Here is an 11,784-nt window from a genome sequence, read left to right as displayed (position 1 = left end):
TCCCGGGGGCGGGGGAACGGGGAGCGGGTCCCGGGGAGCGGGTACGGCGGGCGGGGGAACGGAGAGCGGGTCCCGGGGCCGCGGGGCGGGGGAGCGGGTCCCGGGGAGCGGGTCTCGGGGAGCGGCGGGCGGGGGAACGGGGAGCGGGTCCCGGGGAGCGGGTACGGCGGGCGGGGGAACGGGGAACGGGCACGGCGGGCGGGGGAGCGGGTACGGCGGGCGGGTCCCGGGGAACAGCGGGTCCCGCGGAACGGGCGCGGCGGGCGAGTGGGTCCTGGGGGACGGCGGGCGGGTTCCGGGGAACGGGCACGGCGGGCGGGGAAGGGGCACGACGGGCGGGGAAGGGGCACGGCGGGCGGGCGGCCGGGGCACGGCCGGTGCGGCACTGGCCACATCCAGAGCCCGCCTGGCGCAGGTGACCGTGCCTTGGCGGGGCGGTTGGAGCGCATGGTCGCCAGAGGTCCCTCTGCCACCCCGAGCTGTTCGCTGGGACTCTGTGGATGCGTGCGAGGGGCGCGACCGCAGAGAGAAATCCTCGGTGCGGGAGACTTCAGGTGTCTGAGCGGTACCGCAGGGGCGCACCAGGGAATTCCCATCCCACGAGGGATCCCCACGAGGACTTATAACGCGATTGTGGGAGATTATAATGAGAGAAAGAGTTGTAAAAAGGTGTGATCTGGTTATTTTTTAGTGGTACAGCTTAGTCTTAAAGGCCTGAGAGTTTGTAGGAAAGAGAGCATGCACAGACTATGGAAGGCACAGGAAAATCTCCCGTGGGTTTGTGTTCTTGGGTGCTTGTTAAAAAGTACTGATTTAGACTAGAGTCAATTAATTACCTTTAATTGATTCAGTTCGATCATAGGCAAACTGAGGAAGTGTGGGCTGGATGCAGGAACAGTGAGGGGGATTGAGGACTGGCTGAAGAGCAGATCCCAGAGGGTCATAATCAGTGGCAGAGCGCCCAGTGGGATGCTGGCACGGGTGGGGTTCAGATGTGCTGTCCAGATCTGTGGCTGTTTATCCCCAGTACTCCTTTGTACCACTCCACATCTGCATCTCCAAACACTTTGTACCTGCTGCCTTTTATTTTGTCTGTTTACAGAGAGAGTCGCTAAGTTTGTTCACAGTTGACCCGAGTTAACATACAGGAAATGTAAAGGCCTTTTAAAAGTAATTATTCTGCTGATTACCTATGGAAATCATGGACTCTAATCTTCCCGGCAGTGATCTAATGCTGCTGAAGTGTTTTGCTGCCTTTGCTGAATGGGGTTATCTGGAGCAGATGTTTTGTGCATTCTCTGAGCTGAACACTTACTTGTATGTGGTGATAAGACAGATGATAAACACTAGTTTCCACACAGTAATTTATCTTTGTAATGATGAAATAAGCGTTTGTCAGGAGCTCAAATGCTATGGTAATGGAATTTTAAATTATTCCAAAGTAAAGTGTTAGATGGTTTGCAGGGAAAACACAGTTTACGAATAAATTAGTTACAATATTAAGAAATTACTAAAGCACAGTGAGTGTTACATACACAGTTACATATTGCTTTTTCCCCCGTGTTTATATTCTTGAAAACTGCCAAACTCCACTGATGTGGTTTTATGGGCTCCTATTTATAAAGGCATTCCTATTTGTCAGAAGGAGAGGTGGAATTCACAAGGGTTTTATCAGGATGGCATTGTGCTGAGAAAAATTTTAGACGAGTTGCGTATTCTGAAAAAATAATCCTGACACCTAGAGGCACTCAGCAAAAATGCTAAAAACCACACAAACCCAACTCATCCCAAAAAGGGAAGGCAAATTCAACATGCCAGTGATTTTTCCAAGAAAATCTTAGGCAATATTTGGATTGGCATTACACTAGCAAATATGCAAAAATTACAGCCACTCTTGTAAAACTTTGTGTATGTTTTTTGTCTACATCAGTAGGAAATTAACAAGAAATAAACTATGTTTTTATATATCACCTGCCATGAACTATTTTCCTTGTCAGTTCAATTCATTCAGAGATATGTAAAAAACATATAATCTATTTATTCTAGATTTTGGGGGGTAGGGGGGCAGCAACAAAGATAGTAAAAGTAATTTAAGTGTACTGGATTTAAAAAAATACCAGAGGCCTTAAAAATCAGTGTGAACCCCTGACCTTGGTATTTATAGACATATGCAAAACTCTTGGTGTTCTTTGAAAGTCAGTTTTCAAACAACCTTTTTCCACTGATGCTTGGACAGAGTTTTGAGATCTTAGAGAACTATTCTAAATCCAAGACTTACAAAACAACTTTTGCTTTCGTTACTTCACTCTCTGGTGAATGTGGGTCAGTGTGTATGAAGAATGGAAAATCATGGTCATGAGGCACATTTAAGGAAAGCCCCTTTGACCACAGCCCATTTTACCTGAAAGTTGTTCAATTAAACCGTCCTGCTGTTAAAAACCTCTTTATTCAATCACGCTGGAGGCAGTTGAACAGTTTTTCCTAGTAACTACGTGCCGTTTTTTCACTTTGTCTGTGGCGAGAGCATCATCAGCTGACTGAAACAGCATCTCATGCGATTTTAGTGATGCGATAGGGAGGCTGCTGGCTTCCCTGAGCAGCTCAGCCTGGCACAGGGGCTGTGTCACCCACAGCAGGACACCTCGAGAGTGACCGCTCCTGCCCACCCCACCGAGGCACTGCTCCTTGTCACCTGGCCTGCATCCCGGGCGGAGCTGCCCGGCCCGTTCGGTGACCATCTGCCACCTCGAAAGACGTGCCCGAGTGCTGCGTTCTGGGCCCCTCACTGTAGAAGGGCCGTGGAGGTGCTGGAGCGTGGCCAGCAAAGGCCAACGAGGCCATGAAAGGTGTGGAAAGCGCGTCCTACAAGGAAAGGCTGAGCGAACTGAGAGCATTGAGTCTCAAGGAGGCTCAGGGGGCACCTCATGCTCCCCACAGCTCCCTGACAGAAGGGCGTAGCGAGGTGGGGCCTGTCCTTTTCGCCGAGGGAAGGGCTTCAAGGGGAGAGCCAGATATTTGACAAAACGTTTTCGCTGTTCAGGTGGTCAGGATGCCAGCGAGGCGATGGACTCGCTATCCCTGAGCTGTGTACGAGGATGTGGCGCTGGGCGATGCGGTTTCGCGGCGTCGGTGGCCGTGCCGGACGGGCTCACAGGGCCCGGCCCAGCCCAGCCCGGTGCCGCCCGCCCCGCGCCCGCCGCGCTCCCTCAGGGCCGGCAGCGGGGGGGGCCCTTCCCCGCCTCCCGCCGGCCTCCCGCGCGCCGCGCACCACGTGACGCGCGGCCCCGCCCCCGCCCGCGGCCGCGCGGCGTCGCTGTCCGGGTATTTGAACGGCGCTTCCGCCATTTTCCCTGAGCCGGGCACGGAGCGAGCGACGCGGGGAGACGCCTCGGGAGAGGTACCGGCCCGGGGCTCTGCTCCTCCGCGCCCCCGTCGTGGTTGGGGCACGCGTGGCCGCTCTGAAAAGCGCCACCGGCGGGGGCGGCGGTCACCGTTAGCTCGCGGCTGGGATGGGATGGGCTGGGTGGCGGGGAGGCTGCGCCTGAGGGAGCGTTGCGGCTGCGGGACCCGAGGCGCGTGGCGGTTTTTCGCCCCCGGGAGCGGGGCGGTGGAAGGGCTGGGGCCGTGCACGGCTCCGTCCGCGATGGAAGGGCGGGTGGGATGTGAGGGGTAGCGAGCGGGGTTCCCGCGGCCCGAGCCGGTGGGGGGAGGCGGCGCTGCTCAGTCATGGTGGCTCATGGCGGGGAGCGCGCTCGGCCCGGTGCGTGGGGGAGGCCCGGCCGGGGCGGACCCCGCTCGGGAGTCCCGCAAGACTCGCCGCGGCCTCTCCCGATCGGGCAGCAGCTCCCATTGACCGGCGGGATGCTGGTTTTGGGTGGGCCGGGAGGACTCTCCGCAGCGTGAGGAGCCGGGGTCGGTCGTGGCTCAGTCGCCCTACGGAGGCCGCGGCTCGGCCTCGCCGCGGCGGAGCCCGAAAGGCGCGGGGCGCCGGGGGCGGGCGGGGGCGCCGCCGCCGCCATTAGCGCGCGCTGTGCCGCCGCACGCGGCTGGGCCGGAGCACGCGGAGCCGAGCGCGCCCGGGAGTGGAAACGGCCCCTTCCGGCGGGGCCCGCGGCCGCTCCCCGCGCTCGCTCACTCGCTGCCATTTCCCCCGCAGACCCAGCATGGCCGCCCAAGGAGAGCCCCAAGTGCAGTTTAAGGTAAGGGAGTGGTTCGCAGGCTGCGTTTGGGGGGTTTTTTTCCCCTTCACTGGAAAAGTAGTAGGAGAGATTCCCGAGTGCCGACGTGGATGGTGGGTTTGGTTTTGGAGTGCTGGTCTTTCCTTAATGGGGCAATTTATTGTAGTATTGCATACAGCTTGTACAAAAAGAGTCTGTTAAACTCTGTTAATCTGTTTTATTTGTAGTTTAGTGTAATAAATTTTAGTGGATCTTTTCCTACAGAATGATTTTTAAATTTGAGAACTGAAGTTCACTGTAAGAAGTGCTGAGAGTGAGTTAGAATAGCCTGCTTTCTGTTATGTGCTAATTGTTCAAATGTTTCAGAAGAGAATTTTCTGGTGTTTTGTGTGGCTGGTGGGTTGGTGGTGTTTTTTTTGTTATCTTAACAGCCAGAAGTCCTGAAGACTGCTTCTTGATGGTTGTTACTTGGGTTTCCTGCAATGCTTGGCTAGCGTATTCCAGTTCATGGTGCAAATGTTGGTGGGTTTTTGGTTTCGTTGGGTTTTTTTAATTGTAAGATAACAATGGCTTTCTCCAGTGGATGTTTTAATCATTTCTTTTCCAAATCTGGTCACATTCAGGTTGAAAGCCCTAAATATTCTTCATTCTGTTTCTTGTAATAGTTCAGTAGAACCATATTCACAGTGGATTGTAATTTTTACCTACAAGGACTGAATAAGACTAACCAGAGTTAAAGCATGATGGGCTTAACAGATTGGTTCCCAGCACAGGGAGTTGCTTCATGGGGAGTTCTGTCTCTTGTTTACAGCACCTTGTAGGAGCTAAGCTGTTTGTAGTAATAAATAGTATCTGTGCTAGAATAGCTGATAAATGTCTAAAAATGCATTTCTTTGACTCTTTTCCTTTATCTGTCCACAGCTTGTTCTGGTTGGTGATGGTGGCACTGGCAAAACAACATTTGTAAAGCGTCATTTGACTGGTGAATTTGAAAAGAAGTATGTAGGTATGTCTGAAGAAAGATTTGAGCTCCAATACCTTACAAATGGATGTACAATCCATGACTTGCTAAATGCATTGCTTTTTGTTATTTCTGCAGCAACACTGGGTGTTGAAGTTCATCCTCTGGTGTTCCATACTAACAGAGGCCCTATTAAATTTAATGTATGGGACACAGCTGGCCAGGAGAAGTTTGGTGGCCTGCGTGATGGGTATTACATCCAAGGTAAGATGTTTGGGGCAGGGAACAGTTCTGTAGCTCTTAGACTTCAGTCCTTTATTCTGCTCTCGTTGGCCACACTGGAAGCTGTCAGTGTGGCTGCACTGATGAGCTAGTTTAGAAGCCTTCAAACTCTTCATGTAGGTAGGATAATGTCTTTTGCTAGACAACTTGTGCTAATATGGGAACGTGCTGAGGTTATGTTTCAGTGGGTTACTGTGGGCTTTGGTATTAGTGAAAGTGGTGCACCTTTAATGACCAGATACTGCTGGTGAAATTTGGTGGCTAAGGGCGGGGGGGTGGAATGTGTGTGATTTAGTAAGTGCAGATTTTTGTCTGTGTTGCTGTGCTCAGGCCAAGGGCTTGGAACACACTCTTTTAAGATTTTCGATACAGTGAGGAAGTTGGACATCTCCATGCCATAGTCCAGTTGTTTTTCTGAAAAAGTGCAGATAAGATTTCCTTACTGCTGCTTGGCAAGATGTGTGTCCTGTGTTACTTCACTCACCCGCATATCTTTATTATATCTTATTTTTGTAAAGTATTATTGAGTTCTTTGAGAAACTGCTCTGGACAAGGGCATCCTGAGATGTGGACTGCAGGCTCAAAGCCTTCCTCGAAGCCTCTTTAGCGTGAGATGAGTTAAACTGGTGTTAACTGTTGATTTCTGTCAAATATTTGGGCAAATCCAAGTTGGCTTCTGTAATCCTATATATTCTCATATGATGTAACACCATGTTCCTCAGTGATACAGCTGAGTTGGTAAAACCAGCTGGTCTGAGATGAGGCAGCACAGATGTGAGGTGACACAGTCATGGGCCAGGTTCTGCGGACTTGTGCATTGAACTTGTGAACAGAACAGGAGCTGTCAGAACTGTGATGCTGAAAGGGCAAAGTTAATGCAGATGCTTAACCCTAATGTGGGATATCTCTGGGTTCCTCTTCTCTATCCTGTCTTGTAAGCAGGTGGTTACTCCTGGTGTAACTTGACTTCCCTTCTCTTGCAGCTCAGTGTGCCATCATAATGTTTGATGTAACATCAAGAGTTACTTACAAGAATGTACCTAATTGGCATAGAGATCTGGTACGAGTATGTGAAAATATCCCCATAGTGTTGTGTGGCAACAAAGTGGATATTAAGGACAGAAAAGTCAAGGCAAAATCCATTGTCTTCCATAGGAAGAAGAATCTCCAGGTAAGTCAGTAGGAATCCAGTTGGTGGGGTCTGTTGAGTGGAGTTGTGTTTTGGACAGTAATTGTGCTCTGCCTCTGTCATTATAGGCAGCTTCACATCTGTTGGCTTTTTGAACAAAAATTCAGGGGAGGGGGAAGTGACGATGTTAAGGATGATCATCACTGGCTTGGAGCAGAAGCTGTGATAAGTTCTTAAAGAGCTTCTGTGCATTTGGCTTTAACTGCTCAGAATCTCATCTGATGACAGGATTGAGACTGCAGTAGATCATGTCACAGGAGAAAGGCAGATGTACTATTGCCTCATGAAAGTTTCATCCTTGATGAGATTTGATGCCTTTCGGTTCATAGTTTCTGCCTGAAACTGTTTGTTTCTAGACACTTAAATCATAACTGCTTATGAAAATGCAAACAAAAGCCATGCAGTCCAAAAAAAAGTAAGGTAAAAGAGTTGATCGTGTATTAGTCTTGGTATGTCCTAAATATTAAAGGGTTTTAAAAAGAATGTCTAATATGTACCTTTTTCAGTATTACGACATTTCAGCTAAGAGTAACTACAACTTTGAGAAGCCTTTCCTGTGGCTTGCTAGAAAGCTAATTGGAGATCCTAACTTGGAGTTTGTTGCCATGCCTGCGCTCGCACCTCCTGAAGTTGTTATGGACCCAGCACTGGCAGCACAGTATGAGCAGGACTTACAGGTCAGTGGCAGAGGGCACGGAGGGCAGACAGCTGCCTGGTAACTGGTGTCAGACTCCTGGCACAAGTCGCTGAAGAACAGTTCCTAAGTGTAAATTCCTTTGTTCCAGATTGCTCAGACCACTGCACTGCCAGATGAAGATGACGACCTGTGAGGGATGAAGCTGGAGCCCAGCGTCAGAAGTCTAGTTTTATAGGCAACTGTCCTGTGATGTCAGTGGTGCAGCGTGTTTGCCACTTTATTATCTAGCTGAGCAGAACATGTGCTTAATCTTTGGGATGCTGAAAGAGATGAATGGGCTTCGGAGTGAATGTGGCAGTTTAAAAAAAACAAACAAAACAAAATGAAAAAAAAAAACCAAAACAAAAACCTTCATATTTTGGACCTGCATATTTAGCTGTTTTTTGGACTGCAATTACTTCCCCTTTTGAGTTTCAAATATAAGACTGCTGCAGTCACATCAGAGTGTTAAGTGGAAAATCTTGTTTCTGTCATTCCCATTCTTTTGTTTAGGTAATAAAGTTGTATTTCAAGTATCTCTAAGCAAGTGAACTTTCATGCATTGTTAGGAAAACTGTTCAAAGTGTCTTCTGTTCTTCATTTGAGGGTAATACTTGATTGTCTACTACTGCATTTCTCATTCTGTTTTCCTTCCTGCTTCTCATATTATGCTCCTCTTGCTAATTCAGAGCTAACAGTTAACCTTTCCTTTTTTTGTTGGCGCATAGAACTAAAGCATCTGGGGAAAGCTGAGCTGCCAGGCAGAACTCCAGCAGTGAACACTTGTGTGGCGTGGCAGGAGTGTTCCCAGCAGATGGGAGTGTTTGTGGAGCAGGGTGGCTGGAGAGCAGAGCCTGCAGTTCGGCTTGCAGATGCTACAATTAGATACAGTCTCAACTCCTCACTGTCACTGTGTCCTACAGTTACCTTCAGAGCTCTGTGTTTTAGCAGCCAGAAGCAAATGGCATCCAGGTCTGTTAGGCGACTTCAGCTGTGTCTTTGCATGGAACAGCAGTAGAACTATAGCTGGTTAAACGAATTCTAAGCATCTTCAAGTTCACTAACTAGAAAACAGCCATGGTTTGAGCTAAAAAGCTCTTGCCTACCCAGTGGTGTATTAACTAAAGCCACAGTGATTTAAACATCTAGACTTTACTGTAACTGCACCAAGATCTTAATTTGAAACTGGCTTATTGCAGCACAAATGGTGGAAAATGTCAACTTTTAACACTACCTTGTAGAGATGAATCTTGGTCAATATTAGTACTGCTAGTCAGCAAAACTTAAGTTTAGGATTTTTTTTTTTCAGTAGTGTTTGAGTACATGAAGCCTTGAACTCTTCGGTTTTGTATTTTTGGTTTCTTAATAAAGTGGAGCATTTCATTTATTCCTTTTAACTTGCATGTTTGTGTACATAAATTACTTGAATATTCAACTTTTGCTATCCAGTAGCAAAAATTGGACTATGATTATTGTGCAATATTGCTGTAAAGGAGCCATTTTTAAGTTAGTTGAAGTTGGGAATTCTTGGTGGGTTTGGGCTTTTTGGTTCGTTTTTTTAGCTACTCAAGCTGAGTTGTGCATTAAGACTTGAAGCTTCTGGATGAAAATGAGGAATGTTGTACACTTGCTGTTTGTAAAGGGACAATCTCCCACTTAATGTTTCATTGATTTCTCGCTGCATAACCTTGCTTTAACTTCTGTTACAGGTTCTTGCCTGTAGTGTTACTAATTCCCTGTGCAGCTCATGGTTAATCCTGCTGGCTTGGCTGCTGCTGCTTTACTAGCTGTGGTAGCTTTTTTATCTTCAAGCTCTCACTTCTGGAAATGTATTACTCAAAAACAGAATGGAAAACTTCTGTAGTTCTGCAGTATTGACACACTTCAAGATGAAAAGGCAGCAGCACTGGAGTTGTTTGTATGGTCTCATAGCTTGTGAATGGTGTCATCTTTACAACTCACCTGCTTGATACAGGTACTGTCCTTGGTATGATTCCTCCAGAGCAGCTGGAAAGGTGCAAAAGCTGCTTAATGACTGCTCTAACTGTTGGAAGCTTTGCTCTGTAATCTTCAGTGCTGCTCCCAAGTCCAGAAAAATCCAGCTCTGAAGTAGATAAGAATAGTAATCCTGTGAAAGAATCTCTTCAATTTCTCTTCAATTTGCAATGTTTTGGGAGTGGAGTAAAGCCCACTTGCAGCATTAGATTTATTCTGTTTACTCCCTGTTAATTGTTGATTTTAAATAATGCAGGTAGCCTTAAATGCCCATGCAGATTGCTCAGTTCAAGTTCTTTAACCCTTCTGAGGAAATTTTCACTAGTTGGGTTTAGAGAAAACAAAGCCTATTTAGTCAAGTAGAGGAAATTAAAGTTGTGTTATAAGAACCTGTTTTCTAAAGTCACATCAGTGCCAGGACTGAATGGAGACTGAAATCCTTCCCTGCAACTCATGCCTGACTGCTCTGACTGCTCTCTGCTTGGATCAGGTAACTGTAGTAGTTCTGTGTTCCCTGCACACCACTGGGGGAGTTTTCCTGCACCAAGGTCTCTGGTTTCAGGTTGTACTGACAAGTTCCTTAAAGCCAGACCCTGCTCGGGGGTAACTCGGGCAGGACAAAGAGCTGGGCTGTTTACTGGTCCTTGTTCCAGGATAAAGCTGGGAGGGTTCCAGTGTCTAAGCCCAGAGAGTTCTATCACAAAAGCAGCTGGAAAGGTGCATGTGCAAAGCAGCTACAGCAAAGGCAGGAAACTGGCAAAGGAAATGTGCTGCTTACTGGGCCTTGAAATGAAGAGAGTTAAAGGCTGCTTAGGAGTGCTGGGACTGCCCTTGGATCTCAGGATTTCAACAGAGAATTTATATTTTTTTTCCTCTTTAGAAATACTGGGTAGCACTGGAAATCTGTGTGCCAAGAAGGGTGTACCTACAAGTTAAAACACAACAAAATTCGTCTTCTCCCTACAGAAATTTGTCTGTTGTGCTGCTATTACAGTCTGAGACTGCTGGGGTAAACTTCTGCCCTCACCTTGCTGAAACAGAAGTGCATGGTTTGGTTGAAACCAGTTCTTTTCCTGGCCTGTACTGGTCCCTTCCTCACCTGAGTTTTGACAACAGTTGGTTGTCCCTCGTAGGCCAGGAGTGATAGCAATGTCTTACAGGTAACTGAGATGCTTGAACATCTTTGATCCCTCTTTTCACCTGGCAGCCTTAATTTATAGCCTGGCTTTGTGCATGTGTTGGTTTTTGCTGAGCTGAAGAGTTTGGCTTTTCCTAGCACAGGCTGCTGAGTGCACATCTGCTGAAGGAGTTCTGACTGTGCTGTAACTCTTGGGTTATCTCTGCAAGTGGCCAGGATGGGCACATGCTCAGCTGGGCATTTGCTTTTGGAGGATATCAATGACTGTGCTGTCCTAGCCAGGAGCTTTTCCAGATAACAGTCTTGGAGGGTTTTGCTGATGAGCCCAAACAAGAACATCCTTACTCGTCTAATTACTGACACACAAGGCAGGTTGTTTATACCAAGGCTCTAGCACAGCCTAAACCTCCTTGGGTCACAGATTGGAGTGGGCAAGACAAATACTTTCAACTGGTTTGTGTGGGTGATTATCTTCTAGTTCACTAAGTGAAGTGAGAGTTCAGTGAGTGAATGACATTTCCTGCAAATGCCAGTGTTCTGAAATAGGCCCGTGTTTATATTGGGGCACTAGTTCGGTACAGGAAGAGTTTGCTTGATTTTTGTTTTGTTTTGGATAGTAATAGTTGATGTCTGTCTTGCTGTGATCCTGGAATTCTGTCTCGAAAACTCTCAGGTTCCCATGTTTATTCTACTTATGTGAAGGGGAAAAAGTTGAGACTATGATGACAAATTTCCCCAGATAATACTATAAACAAAAATTCATATTAACATTACCAGAAGTTTTAGTGGTTCAAACTTACCTCTAAAGTCATGGTTTTAATATATTTAATACAAGCATTCAAAATCGAATGCTATCAATATAGTTCAGGTTTCTAGGAGGCAATTCTCAGAGGGTTGCTCAGAGTTGCCTATTTCTATGTTACTAGCAAGGACTGAAAACCAACTATAAAATAGTCATAAATAGGAAGCTCTTCAAGGTTCTGGTGATCTATACCATCTAAGAAGAAAACTTCACCCAGTGTCCTTCCTCCTGTGACTGCTGAGAAGTCACTGATTACACTCTGGAGCACCAGGACCTTTCATGATGCAGCCATTTAAGTCTCTGTACAAAGTGTTAAGCCAAAACCAGCAAATCAAGTCAATAACAAATGGTTCTTTGTGCTGAACTTTTTCAGTGAAGAGTTTGCTCCAGTCTGATTTCCCAGCAGTGATAATTCCTATTGGTCCTGCTGTATACACTCTCCACTGCACAAAACCAGTGGTAGCTTGCTGATGGCTTTATTCCATCGTGGTGGCTTTTTAAAAAGTGCTGGAGGGGAGCACTGTGTGTTTTGGTCAGACTGAGAATACAAAGGTTAATTTTCC

At 47.4% G+C, this 11,784-nt stretch overlaps 1 protein-coding gene across 1 annotated transcript; it reads left to right on the top strand.

Moving 5' to 3' along the window:
* Positions 1 to 3,294: 3,294 nt before the first annotated feature.
* On the top strand, positions 3,295 to 7,829 carry RAN (RAN, member RAS oncogene family). The gene is made up of 7 exons (XM_069030836.1): positions 3,295 to 3,397; positions 4,157 to 4,199; positions 5,100 to 5,184; positions 5,278 to 5,403; positions 6,405 to 6,592; positions 7,117 to 7,287; positions 7,396 to 7,829. Exons 2-7 carry the CDS (start codon positions 4,164 to 4,166, stop codon positions 7,438 to 7,440), a joined length of 651 nt encoding a protein of 216 aa, XP_068886937.1. The 5' UTR covers positions 3,295 to 3,397; positions 4,157 to 4,163; the 3' UTR covers positions 7,441 to 7,829.
* The last annotated feature ends 3,955 nt before the right edge of the window (positions 7,830 to 11,784 follow it).

Source organism: Aphelocoma coerulescens, chromosome 15 (genome assembly GCF_041296385.1).
Source record: "Aphelocoma coerulescens isolate FSJ_1873_10779 chromosome 15, UR_Acoe_1.0, whole genome shotgun sequence".
Classification (NCBI taxonomy): Eukaryota; Metazoa; Chordata; class Aves; order Passeriformes; family Corvidae; genus Aphelocoma; species Aphelocoma coerulescens.
The sequence above is the reverse complement of the archived record's forward strand: the minus strand, read 5'-3'. Positions and strand labels throughout refer to the sequence as shown.

Excerpts from the sequence above, each read along its gene's own strand:
- RAN (XM_069030836.1), top strand. The coding sequence starts at position 4,164 with ATGGCCGCCCAAGGAGAGCCCCAAGTGCAGTTTAAG. Across the intron at positions 6,593-7,116 it reads ATAGGAAGAAGAATCTCCAG|TATTACGACATTTCAGCTAA; the intron begins GTAAGTCAGTAG and ends TACCTTTTTCAG. Across the intron at positions 7,288-7,395 it reads AGTATGAGCAGGACTTACAG|ATTGCTCAGACCACTGCACT; the intron begins GTCAGTGGCAGA and ends CCTTTGTTCCAG.